This window comes from Xenopus laevis, chromosome 1S (genome assembly GCF_017654675.1).
Source record: "Xenopus laevis strain J_2021 chromosome 1S, Xenopus_laevis_v10.1, whole genome shotgun sequence".
Taxonomy (NCBI): domain Eukaryota; kingdom Metazoa; phylum Chordata; class Amphibia; order Anura; family Pipidae; genus Xenopus; species Xenopus laevis.
The window spans coordinates 175,449,654-175,463,418 of record NC_054372.1 but is presented as its reverse complement, the minus strand read 5'-3'; the positions used below and the strand labels follow the sequence as shown (position 1 = coordinate 175,463,418).

The 13,765-nt window shown below is 38.1% G+C and overlaps 1 protein-coding gene across 10 annotated transcripts in view; it reads left to right on the top strand.

Moving 5' to 3' along the window:
* The window catches only part of mast4.S (microtubule associated serine/threonine kinase family member 4 S homeolog), a 332,602-nt gene that overhangs the window by 254,593 nt on the left and 64,244 nt on the right, over nucleotides 1-13,765 (top strand). For all 10 annotated transcript variants that reach the window (XM_041580528.1, XM_041580529.1, XM_041580530.1 and 7 more), the window contains 3 exons: nucleotides 5,428-5,582; nucleotides 8,571-8,646; nucleotides 12,358-12,567. In XM_041580528.1, coding sequence (XP_041436462.1) covers nucleotides 5,428-5,582; nucleotides 8,571-8,646; nucleotides 12,358-12,567 — 441 coding nt within the window. The remainder of the gene's footprint in view (nucleotides 1-5,427; nucleotides 5,583-8,570; nucleotides 8,647-12,357; nucleotides 12,568-13,765) is intronic.

Genomic DNA, 13,765 nt, shown 5'->3' with positions numbered 1-13,765 from the left:
GTCAAAACTGCCTGCCTGCTTTTCCTAATTTGGATTCCCTAAGTTTGACATGGTGATCACCAATCGGCGATCATCACATCATTGCTCCGCCCACCACCCTGTCTGCACTACATCGATGCCCCGCCCACAACGCCACCGCCCTTCCCCTGTGACATCATTGGACCACCCGCAGGTAGCAACCCTAGTTACTGTGCTTTTGTGACTTTCACCTGCACCAACACAGCAGAACCGTTTAACTGCCAAGCAGTTTATCACAATGTTTGCTTACATTTCTTTTGCTGTATACAGCTGCTTATTAAATGTATATATACCAACACGTTACAAGACAGTGGTATAATATGGAATTGTGTCATTTTTATTGTGTTCTCATTAACAGTGACTACATATCCCTGCCAGAAAGTCTGTGTAGGTCACAGTACCCATTTGTCATCATTACATGGGGATTGTGCAGTGTCATTAAACAGCAAATAGTGCTTGTCCTCATACACACACATATGGCCATATCACAAAGAATGCAGCTCCTTGTGTCCTTATTTAGCCCGGTTTTATAGCACCTACAGTGTTACTATATGGGATCCCTTATCTGGAAACAGTAAAACAGTGCCTTCTGCTTGATGGTAACTAAGCTGCATGAATCCAAATTGGTGGCAAAACAATCCTGTTGTGTTTATTTCATCTTTAAATGAATTTTAGGAGACTAACGTTTGCCGATTCAAATTACAGAAAGATCCCTTATCCATAAAACTCCTGGTACCAAGCATTCTACATAATAAATCCTGAACATTTACTGCATTTTATTAATTTATTATGTCCCGCAGTTGATGTGGAAAGCTGCGCCACAACATAGTTACATAGTTACATAGTTAAATTGGGTTGAAAAAAAACAAAGTCCATCAAGTTCAACCCCCTTCAACATGTGGATTGTGACCATGGCACTGTCTACATGGAGTCGTTATACCCTGCCCATGTCTGCTTGGCTTTTCTTCCATAGTCCCTAAGCATACCTCCCAACATTTGAAAAATGAAAAGAGGGACAAAAAGTTGTGCCGCATGCATTGCGGTAAAAATTTTTGAATCACGTCCATTATATGACCACACCCCCAATTACCATGTCCATTTTACAAAATTTGGCAGGTTATGAAAGTTTAAACACATTTTTGGTTTTTATGTGTTATTACAGTTTTGCTAATGAGGGTGAATTGCCCTTTAAGCTGCAAGTCACAGTTTCCCCAAGAGACCTGCTTATCTTAAATAGTTACAATTGTTTCTTTGCTTTTCTTAAATTGTCTAAATGGAGCTGCTGACTGTTCTGGGCTCTTTGCCAAAAAAATCTCTTATTTTAATTAAGTTTCAATAACTTTGTATCTTTTTCTGGCGTCGGTGCCGGAGCTCAAAAACACAGTTGGGACATTTCAGTAAGAAACCCGGGACTGTGGGCTGAGCTGTCAAAACTGGGGCCGTCCCTCAGAAAATGGGACAGTTGGGAGGTATGATACAGTCAGGTTTATTGGCTCTGATGGACTTGACTCTGGTGTGCGTGTATTAAACTGGCCATACCCAGGAAAATATTGAGCTGCAGACTGAATTGGCAGTTTTTCTTGCCCAACATGACTGCCAACTGGTTAAATATCTAGCAGAAAGTTGTCCAGATACTATGTTAACTGATTGATTTGGCCATAGGTGTCCATAATGATATGATTTTTTGACCCAGGGGACCAAACTATAGGTGGCCATACACAGGCAGATAAAGCTGTCGATATTGGTCGTTTAGTCTAATTTGACCGCTTATCTGCCAGTGTATGGGGGCTTCCGACGGGTCTTTCTGATCGATATCTGGCCACGATATTGGAAGGTTCAATTTTTCCGATGACAGACCCATTAGAGCCCATTCTTCCTGGTTGTATTCCAAACGTTCAGCCATAGGGCCGAATGTTCGGATTACCTTGATATAGTCCTGACATCAGTGGCATATCTGGGAAAGATCCACTCGTATGGCGATGCCGCCAAACGAGCGGATCTTATAGTGTATGGCCAGCATAACAGATCAGCTCAAATTGACCCAGAACTTAGGTGACCAAATTTTGCAAAGATATATTGTATTCTATGACTGTAGAATAGTAACAGTTTCTTCTTGCTGTAATCCACTACAGTAGTTTGAAAGCCCACTGCAGAATGTGCGTAGCTTATGTTGTTACAAACCAAATAAATTTAATGTGTAATGGCAGGAAAAAGTGTTACTATAAGCAGGACTTAAATCAGCTATTTAAGATTATAAATTAATAACGAACACCATTTGAGGCTTCTATTTCACCTATGTATGCTAATCTTTATTTATAACATTACTTTACAGCTAAATACAAACAGGGAAGACAAACACTGCAATAATTATTAAATTTACAGATTAGTGTTGCTTAGTGATGTCATTATGTCATTTGTGTTATTAAAAATAATAGCCTCCTAATTGGAGATGAATGACCTTCATTTTGTTATTGTAACTGTCTGATTACTTCTAATATACTTGTCTCTTACAGTGGGGTGTCACTTGATATTGCACGATGGCAGAAGCTACTCAGAATATTCATTTTAAATAGTAAATAGCGTTTGGGTAGAAATGCATTTCTATGACAGGTGTGATGCCCTCTGCAGTAGCAGCCACTTTTAAAATAATTATATAGAGAGCATTTTCCTCACCGACTGAGCACATTTAATTCAGTTTTAAAGGCTTTTCTGATTGGATTTCTTTCCAGTTAGTTCAGAATGTCCGGGAATGTTTCATGGAGTCAGAGCTAATTCATAAAATATATAGCATTCCCAGATTGCTTATACGTGGAACCTGAGCCGCCTCATGCCGAGTTTTTGAAGGATCTGCGGCCCACTTCATCTTCAAGGGCTTGAGATCCTTGAGATGTCCTGATAACCACAAAGCAAGATCTGTTTCTGGCAATCAAATTGCCGTAGCTAATCAGGAACTGTCAACACAACCTGTCTATATAGTAATAAAATATTTGATATAGAAGCAAGGGTCTTCTAGTAAAGTATAAGCAATCTGAAGTAGCTCCCTTCCCATATGCTGAACTTCGCTCCCACATGAGTTTAGATGTATCTGATTCTAGCATAAATTGTTCCTTTAAATTGATAAGAAACCATGTTTCTTAACAGAGCTGCTAAAGGAATTTATTATTTGTGCACCTTTACATATAAACTATATATTTCTTTATTTATATATATATATATATATATATATATATATATATATATATATATATATATATATATATATATATATATATATATATATATATATATACCTCCTCCATGAAGGCGCACTCGCAGGACTTAAAAACTAAAAATTCAAAATCTATTCCTAACGTTTGTGTGTGCTTCAGAAACTCTACTATAGTTAATATAAATAAACTGCTGTGTAGCCATGGGGGTAGCCAGGATATACAGTAGATAACAGATTTGTTCTGAAGAATCCCATTGTACACTACAGAGCTTATCAGTTATCTGCTTTGTATTCTGTGCCTTTTTTCCTTTTTCAGCTTTGAATGGCTGCCCCCATGGCTAAACAGCAGCTTGTTTATATAAACTATAGCAGGGTTTCTGAAGCAAACACACCAGTTGTACCAGTGCAGCACAACAGTACATTATATTTTCATTTCTTAAAAAGACTTACATTTTTTGGTGTTACTGTTCCTTTAAGACATGCACACTTTGGGGCAGATTTATCAAGGGTTGAAGTGAATTCAAGTGAATTTTCGAAGTAAAAAAATTTGAAATTCAAAGTAATTTTTTGGCTACTTCGACCATCGAATAGGTTACTATGACTTCGAATTTACTTCGACTTCGATTCGAAGTAAAAATCGTTCGAATATTCAACCATTCGATAATCGAACTACTGTCTGTAAAAAAACTTGCGTCAATACTTCGCCAAATTAAACCTGCTGAAGTGGTATGTTAGCCTATGGGGACCTTCTACAATATTTTTCTAAGTCCTTACACATCGAATAAAAATCCTTCGATCGTACGCTAAAATCGTTCAAACGATTTTTATTCGACCGCACTATTGCCAAATTTGCTGAAAAAACTTCGAATTCGAAGTTTTTTAATTCGATGGTCGCATTTCGGAGTTTTTTGTACTTCAAAATTTCGACCCTTGATAAATCTGCCCCTATATGTAGAGTTCTATGCATTCAACAAAATTAATTAAGGACTGGAAGGGGGGATCCCTGGGAAGTTAAGAAGAGGAGATTTTTCTAAGAACAGGAAATGAGCATAATAGGATATATTTAATTTTTGATTAATTCAAACCACATTTCTTTAATAAGAAGTGTTCTCATGCATCAACCCAAGATACAATATTTACTTTTTCACTTCATTAAAGGGGTTGTCCACCTTGAAGCACTTATTTCAGTTGTTAGTTTTAGATAGTTCACCAAAAATAAAGATTTTTTCCAATCACTTTCTATTTGTGACCGTTTTTCTAATATTAAGGTATAAAGTTTTATTTTTCACCTTCTAAATAAGCTCTGGGGGGGGGGGGGTGACTCCTTAAATGTTTTAAATTGATACATTTAGTGTGGATACATTTGTTATCTTTGTCCCTGCTGAGCAGAACATATATGTATAAGTACCGGTACATAAACTTCAATTTTGGGAATACAGTAAAAATACAGTAAAAAATAAAAGATGGAAAATGTTTGTTTATTGCAAGCAATCTGAAAACTGTTTGGAAGTTCCTTCTCTTCCAGTTATATTATTTTTTCTTTCCCTTTTCTTGTGCCAGAAGGGCAGTTGAAGAGTGGAACAAGTACTGGTATTGGATACAGAAAAGTGAGATATATAGTCCAATGCTTGCTGGGCTGTAATAACATGTCATTGTGCAATTTTTTTTATTGTCCTCAATAAGTATTCCAATTACAACTGATATCATCCATTTAAATTCCCCTTCATGTGACCTTCGGCTATAACCGTATAAAGACAGGTGTATAAAAAAATAAACACTTTTATTGTACTTTCTACTACCTGGTTCCATTGTGTGGTTCCATTTTTCTGGATAAAAAAGAAGGTATTCAGAGTGCTGCCAAGCAATATTGCACTCTTGTTTATTCAAGCATTTCACTGCAGTTGATCAAATTGATCCTAGAGGCCACATAAGCATCTCTTATCTGTGTGTATAAAACAAGAATATCCATTTTTAAAGCTTGTTATTGTAAAGTTAAATTCTAGCACATGTGGGAGTTCTGCTTGATGTCTAAACCAAGTTTCTCCTTTCAGTATATTTGGCCACTTTTTTGTCAATGGTAAGGCTTAGCTGGAATGGAAGTGTCCCACTTATGTATGGAAATGTTTGTGTTTATATTTCTTTTCTAGTTAATGGGGAGTTCTGCACTGTTCTCAACTAAAATGTCACCCTGTTCTCCGCAGTCATCGTGTTCATCCCAGGAGAAGTTACACCAATTACCATATCAACCCACACCTGATGAGCTGCATTTTCTGTCCCGACATTTCTGCACCGAGAGCATTGCCATCGATGACAGATGCCGGACCACTCCACTGCGCCCTCGATCCAGAAGTCTCAGGTGTGTGAGAGCTGCTGCTTTTGGAATGAGAAAATGTAATTGGGTAATGACGCACCCTCCTTTTGCTTGTAAATATTTCAAATGGAATATTACATTCATTTACAATCGGAATCGCTCAGTAGTGAGTGAAATTTTCCATCATAGAAAAGCCATGCAATCCTTTCAACAGAGTATTATTGTACATATATATATGTTTTGTGCAGCTGTTATTGTTGGTTTTACTCTGTTCTTACATCAGCTGTAGCCACTTGTGATGATTGCAACTATTTTTTTCAGTTACCTATGGAAAAGGTCATAAGTGAAAACATTACAGCACCTTTCCAAACAAAATGATTAGTAGGGACAGTTACAAATATTTTCCTTGTTGTCTTAGTACAAAATAAGTGGGGCCAAAGATATAAGGAACATTGGCCTCTTCTTATATCCTCAACCAGATAGGTAGATGATAGCTAGGTAGGCGAAAGCTAGGTAGACGATGAAGCTAGATACATGTTAGGTAGGTAGATAGACAACAATAGACAATGTCGATGCCTATAGACGTCAGAGATAGACAGACAATGTCAACAATAGATAACGGATAGATGATTGACAACAAGGATAGATTGATGACGATAGATTGAGAATGGCAATAGACAATGATAGGTGATAGATGACGATGATGACTCTTTCTTTCCTCTCCATTCAAAGAGCTCTACTAGCCATTTGGAAGTATACTACTGCAGCTTTTTGAAAAAAGACACATGTCCATCAAGTTCAACCTTATAACTCTATTTCAAATCAATTTGAAGCCTTTCCAATTTGCCTCAGGGGGGAAAAATTTCCTTCCTGATTCCAAGTTGCCAATCGGACCAGTCACTGGATCAACTTGTACTATGAGCTATCTTCCATAACCCTGTATGCTAAAAACGCATCCAACCCCTTCTTAAAGCTATCTAATGTATCAGCCTGTACAACTGATTCAGGGAGAGAATTCCACATCTTCACAGCTCTCATTGTAAAAAACCTCTTCCGAATATTTAGCTGTAATATTCTCCAGCGTGAACATCCCCAATTTAGCAAGTCTTTCCTCATAGCTAAGATTTTCCATACCTTTAACCAGCTTAGTTGTCCTTCTCTGTACCCTCTCTAATACAATAATGTCCTGTTTGAGTGATGGAGACCAAAACTGTACGGCATATTCTAGATGGGGCCTTACAAGTGCTCTATACAGTGGAAGAATGGCCCCCTCCTCCTGCAAATAAATGTCCCTTTTAATACAGCTCAAGACCTTATTTGCCCTTGATGCTGCTGACTGGCATTGCTTGCTACAGCCAAGTTTATCATCTACAAGGACTCCAAGGTCCTTATCAATACTGGATTTGCCTAGTGCAGTCCCATTAAGGGTATAAGTGGCTTGGATATTTTTACATCCCAGGTGCATGACTTTACATTTATCAACATTGAATCTCATTTGCCACTTAGCTGCCCAGATTGCCAGTTTGTCAAGATCATGTTGCAAGGATGCCACATCCTGGATGGAATTAATTGGGCTGGATAGTTTTGTGTCATCTGCAAACACTGATACATTACTTACAATACCCACCCCTAAGTCATTAACGAACAAATTAAATAAAGTGGACCCAATACGAGCCCTGAGGGACCCGCTAAGACCTTTACTCCAATTAGAGAATGTCCCATTAACAACCACCCTCTGTACCCGATCCTGTAGCCAGTTTCCTATCCATGTGCAAACGATTTCTTAAAGCCCAACAGACCTTAGTTTAGAAAGCAGTTTGTGGGGCACAGTATCAAACACTTTAGCAAAATCCAAATAGATCACATCTACTGCTCCCCCCACTGTCCAGCATCTTACTTACCACATCATAAAAAGCAATCAAATTCATCTTGAGCTATTGACCTGACATGACGACTCCTTCATAAAGCCATGCTGATTGCTGCTCATAATGTCGTATAACAGCCCAGTCCTGTAAAATAAGTCGCTAAAATAAACTCTTTTTTCGGTAGCTAGTTGCAGTGACACATATCATGTAATATACTGGTAAACTAGGATTGAATTAGTGTTAAATACTTGTGTCTTGTTCTCTTTATTTTTTTGTAGTGCATCCTCAGGTTGAAGTTTGCTGTCCAAATGCAATTGGCTGATTTGGGTTACTAAACCTGGCTCAAACATTGCAACTAAATATTTACCCCTTGTAATCCTTAAACATGTCTCTCCTTGACTAGATTTGCTTCTGGCAGCACAAGTAAAAGTCAATATCTCAGTCACTTTGATTTACAGTAGTAGAATTCGATAAATAGAGCTGAAGGTTTAGTATTCTAAACTTGCTGTGTGTTTGCTGTGTAGCATAGATAGTTATCAGTGCCTAATAGTCTCCAGATTACAGCAGCACATTTAGTGTAATGAGGGACCATTAAAAGCTTTCATAGTTATACAATTTGAAGACATGCAGCAAAGACTGATATATTTCTAATCCACATTCATTTTTAATGTCTGTTTTAGAAACGTGTGTGTAAATCAGATATATGTTTAATAAAAGGTTCTTCCAAATGAAAATTGTTTTCACAAATTTCTGTGATGATTCCTTTTAAAAAAATACAACTCTACATTGATTTGCTGGTAGCCATCATTTACTGTTCTGTACTTTTCGGTGTATTTAATAGGATTTAGGTTTTTTGTAAACTATAACTTTGCACATGTTTAACAATAGAATATTGCACATTAAAACACCTAATAATCATTAATGCTAAGGCTTTGGTTGGAACAAACAATAGATTATTTCACCTTTCTTTTTCATTACACATGTAGTTACACGAGTTGACAGCCTTTGTGTATATATATTTCTAAGTTCAGACGTTTTATTATAGATCATGATTGCATGCACATTTCTCATAATTTGCTATAAATGAATGTGTTCTTGGTGGTAATTGTGTTGATATATTAACTGCTAAGTCCCAACCAACTTAAGAGGTAATTTTCTGTGCTCGCAGCCCTGGACGCACGTTGGCATGCTGTGACCATGAAATAATTATGATGAACCATGTATACAAAGAACGATTCCCAAAGGTAATTTTATGGAAACTGCATGCTTTTTCAACAGTAGTCTGAGAAATCCTCTGAAATGTCTTTCCACTGTAACAACCACATAATGTTGTTATATCATCTTGTTGCCTGAGATTTCATTTTCTTCTTTTTGCTTTGTTTCTTTTATTTTACAGGTTCTCAGTTTATTTTAGTAGTTTAAGATCATAGATCAGGGGTCCCCAACGTTTTCTAGACGTGAGCCACATTCAGTTGTTAAGAGAGTTGGGGAGCAACACAAGCATGAAAAATGTTCATTGGGGACAAATAATGGCTGTTATTATCTGTCTGTCAGTCCCTATGTGGACTGACAATCTCAAGGAGGCTCTATTTGGCAGTACATTAGTTTTTTATTAAACCAAAACTTGCCTCCAAACCTGGAATTCAAAAATAAGCACCTGTTTTAAGGCCACTGGGAGCAACATCCAAGGGGTTGGGGAGCAATCTGTTTCTACCGAGCTACTGGTTGGGGATCACTGTCATAGATACACAAGAAGATTTGGGAAGATTTAGTCGCCCGGCGATAAATCACCTCTAATCTCCCCAAACTGCCTTCCCCCCGGCTAGAATCTAAATCACCGGTGGGATGGCACTCGGAGCGACTCGTTTTCCAAAGTCGCCCTAAAAAAACAAAGCGCTTAATATTCTAGCTGGCGGGAAGGCAGTTTGGGGAGATTAGTTGCCCAAAGAAAAGGTGATTTGTCGCAGGGGACAAATCTCCCCGAATCTCCACGTGTGTCTCTGCCCTAAGTGTTTCCTATTTAATGGCACCTGCAGTTAGTAGTGATGGGCGAATTTGTCGCGTTTCGCCGAAAATGTTGTGAATTTCCCGGCAACAATTCCGACGCAGGTGAAAATATGATACGCATTAAAGTCAGTGGGTGTTTGTTTAATTGTCACCAGTGTCGGAATTGGTGGCAAAACGCGGAAACTCACAGCGAATTTGCGCCTGGCGAATAAATCCTCTCATCACTAGCATTTAGCAGTTATTGATGCCTATATAACAAGTTTATTAACTGTTGTTGTATTGTTAACAAGTGCCTGAAAATGGCTGTGTAGCCTGTTATTTAACAGACAATAATGGTGACAAGTGGATTTTGGACAGGAAAATGTGAATTTTTTTTCCTGCCCAAATCTCACCTGTCACTGCTTTTGTCCAGTGGCTGAAATACACTGGTATTTACAGTAGCTTTGATCATTACTAAAGGAACAGTAACACCAAAATATGAAAGAGTTTTAAGGGAATGACAATATAATGTAATGTTTCCCTGCACTAGTAAAACTGGTGTATTTGCTTCAGAAAATCTACTATAGTTTATATAAACAAGCTGCTGTGTAGCCATGGGGCAGCCATTCAAGCACAGGATACACAGTAGATAACAGATAAGTTCTGAGGAGTCCCTATCTGTTTCTATTTGAGGAAATGCGAGGTACGATACATAATTACTTATGCCTCCCCCCTGCAAACCTCCAGTTAACTAGTTCAGGTGCTAAAGTGAATAGTAAATTAAAACACAACTTTTATTAAACTCATTTAAAAGATCACGCTACATGCCCCTGAAGAAGCCGATTTATCGGTGAAACGCGTTGGGTGGCATAGGTGGACAGTGGGGGACCAGCTCCCATTTGCTCCCTACGTAGCTAGGTAGAATCACTCTGGGTAACAAATGGAAGGGTGGTCTGGGAGGGCTGGCTAGACTTCTGACCAGCTTTTGGAGCAAAACTCTTTTTGGCTACTTAAATATACAATTGTTCTGTGATTAGAAGGAAGTGCCATCTTTTCGTGGTTTATTTGAATGAATTACTAATTACCAGAATCAACACTGGGTGTCTCATTACCTGTTTATGTATACAGATAAGAGCAGGGGAACAACTTATATACCCCATTACTGACTATATATTTATCTTTTTGACTATATTTATAGTGATAGCGGCTGATTGGATATCAGTGCACTATTTCCCCACTGATCCATCCTATGTGTTTTTAAGTTATATGTATTTTTATGGACATGGTCCAGCTTCATTGGGGAGGATCCCCTAATGATGAGTCTTTGTAGCGTGATCTTTTAAATGAGTTTAATAAAAGTTGTGTTTTAATTTACTATTCACTTTAGCACCTGAACTAGTTAACTGGAGGTTTGCAGGGGGGAGGCATAAGTAATTATGTATCGTACCTCGCATTTCCTCAAATAGATATATATGTTTGCTACAATTGTTATAATTAACTTGCGGGTGCACCGTTACTTTGTTTCAATTTTGGTACTCTGATAACTAGAGTCCCTATCTGTTATCTGCTGTGTAGCCTGTACCTTTTTATCTTTTTCAGCTATTGTAGTAATGGAGGGCACACACAAAAAATTCACCAACTGCCGATTGGTAGTTCAGCAAGCATATCCATAGCAATAACTCAGCGCTCACAGGCTTAAAATAATGAAAAAAATATATTTTTATTGTGCAAAATCAACATTTCTGTCACATATTCAGACCGAGATAAAAGAAGTTAAGAAATAACTTTAAAATGTATCTAGAACAACATTGTTTTTGAGTTTCATGTTGATCCTTAGCCCTAAAAATAATAAAAATGAAAAAGCCAGGTAATGAAAATCAAGTTGTACCTACCTTGCTATCCATATAACTCTGTTAATACAATTTGCTAACATAATTAACAATAACAAAGTTAAATAATGAATCTTGAGTTCCAGTTCATTATGAAGGACCGAATAACACCCTCAGCCAATGACAGCTGAACATTCTGAGCAACCTTTCTTGAGTTTAAAACATTTTCAAATCCTGTGAATAAGATGTGATTGACCATTGTCTGAAATCCACTTCTACATGTATTACATCCGCCAATGTAGGTCCCGGTACAGTATACAGCGGTGTGTCCTTAGGGTCAGGCCACACTGGGCATTTTGGGGAGATTTGGTCGCCTGGCGACTAATCGCCTCGTTTTTGTGGCAACCAAACGCCTTCCCTCACTCTGCGCAGGCTAAAATGAGAAAACGCAGACGCTAATCATACGTGGCGATTTGTTTTCCGATATTAGACGATTAGTCGCCAGGCAACCAAATCTCCCCAAAACGTCCAGTGTGGCCTGACTCTCAAAGCATTGATCTCCAAACAGTAGCTTGTGATCAACATGTTGCTCTTCGACCCCTTGGATGTTGCTCCCAGTGGCCTCCAAGCTGGTGCTTCTTTTTGAATTCCAGGCTAAAAGGCAAGCTTTAGTTGCATAAAAACCATGCCAATCAGAGCCTCCTATTGGCAAGTCCACATAGAGGCTACCAATACCCAATCCCAGGAGCCTGGGAACTTCTTGCACGCTTGTGTTGCTCTCCAACATTATTTTATACTTGAGTGTGGCTCATGGGTAAAACAGGTTGGGGACCCCTGCCTTAAAGAATAAATAAATAAAAGGAACCAAGCTTTGTTTCTCTAGCCTTATGTCTTCACTCCTGGCCTATTTCTGATGATCATCAATGTGTCTAAAGCTCAATGTCCATTGTCCATTTATAGGCCCCACTTGAACCTGGCAGACCTTGGCCCACTCAACATAGAAATGCAATTGGGCTATACTTCAATTAGCAGGTTCCATTTGCAGGTTCATTGTTTATTAATATGTGCTATTTGTTTTATGAAAATGTGCCCAACAAAATTGTGTCAAAATTGACTGGCTTTTGTTATGTACCTAATTAGGCTACAGCTCAGATGGAAGAACGACTTCAGGACATCATCACCAACTATTCTCCAGATAGCGTCCTGCCTCTGGCTGATGGAGTGCTCAGTTTTACCCATCACCAGATTATTGAGCTGGCCCGGGATTGCTTGGATAAATCCAATTTAGGCCTCATAACCTCAAGATACTTCCTGGAACTACAGCAGAAAATAGAAAAGTTGCTACACGAAGTAAGTGTAACCCAAACCAAGATAGGGATTTCTCCAGCTTCAATCTTGTTTTGTTCTTTTATTATTATTATATACTCCCCCATCTTCTGCAGAGCTGTGTGCCTTGAATGAAATGCCACTTTCCATGCTTTTTTACTCCTGTGATGTGTTTTGACTGTGCAAACTGACTGAAGAGCCCTGCACTAGGCAGCGTGTCACTGAATTATTCATGCTACCAAAACTGTTGTCTGCCTTGGGAGTCCCAGAGAACATGGTCTGGCGACTTAACAAGCAATTAGAGTTAAAGGAGCTTAATGCTCTGTTTTTGGTGGGAGCTAAGTAAATTGCTCCTTCGTCTTCATTAGTCATCTCATTCTTCCCGCCGACACTAGTGTATTTAATTAGAAGAAGCTGCCCATGCTCCCCTGAGTTACATTTCCTGTACTATTTTCACTGCTTCAAGAATGAAAGACAATGGAAAACGTTACTGTGCACTGACTATTTAGGGCTTTTCTTTAGTTTTCTTTCGTTTGTCCAATCACGTTGCAGGGCAAATTACAGATGTACTGAGATATGATTAGAATATATTTTATTATGAATATAGTTATTTGCCATATCTCTTTATGCAAGGCTTTTATAATATCTCCTTGTCAAATCCAATTACCTGTACAGTAGTAAGTTATTTGTGCCTGAATCCTAGAATCGTACATGCTAATATAAGGCTTTGATATACACTATTCTTGGTAAAGGTTGAGATTGGTTATCCAGAAATCCATTTTCTAGAAACATCCAAATTAAAGGAAAGCCGTCTCACAGCCGACTCCATTTTAAGCAAATTATTATCAAAAATTTAAATTTTTTTCTTTGCACTTGAACCAACTAAGATATAAGTAATCTGTTTTGAGGGCAAAACAATCCTACTGGATTTTGTTAATGTTTAAATTTCTTTTTACAGAATACCCCCTTATCCAGAAAACACCAAGTCCAGAGCATTCTGGACATGTAATTGCTTGGTTTCACTTGTTTTCCCACACGGATATTGGCAAGACTTTAGATTTTAAATAAAATGCTATTTAAAGGGATTCTATTGCACAAAAACTTGTTTTTTTTTTTCAAAACGCACAGTGCTGCTCCAGCAGAATTCTGCACTGAAATCCATTTTTACAAAAGAGCTAACACAGTTATTTTATATTTAATCTGACATGGGGCTAGACATGTT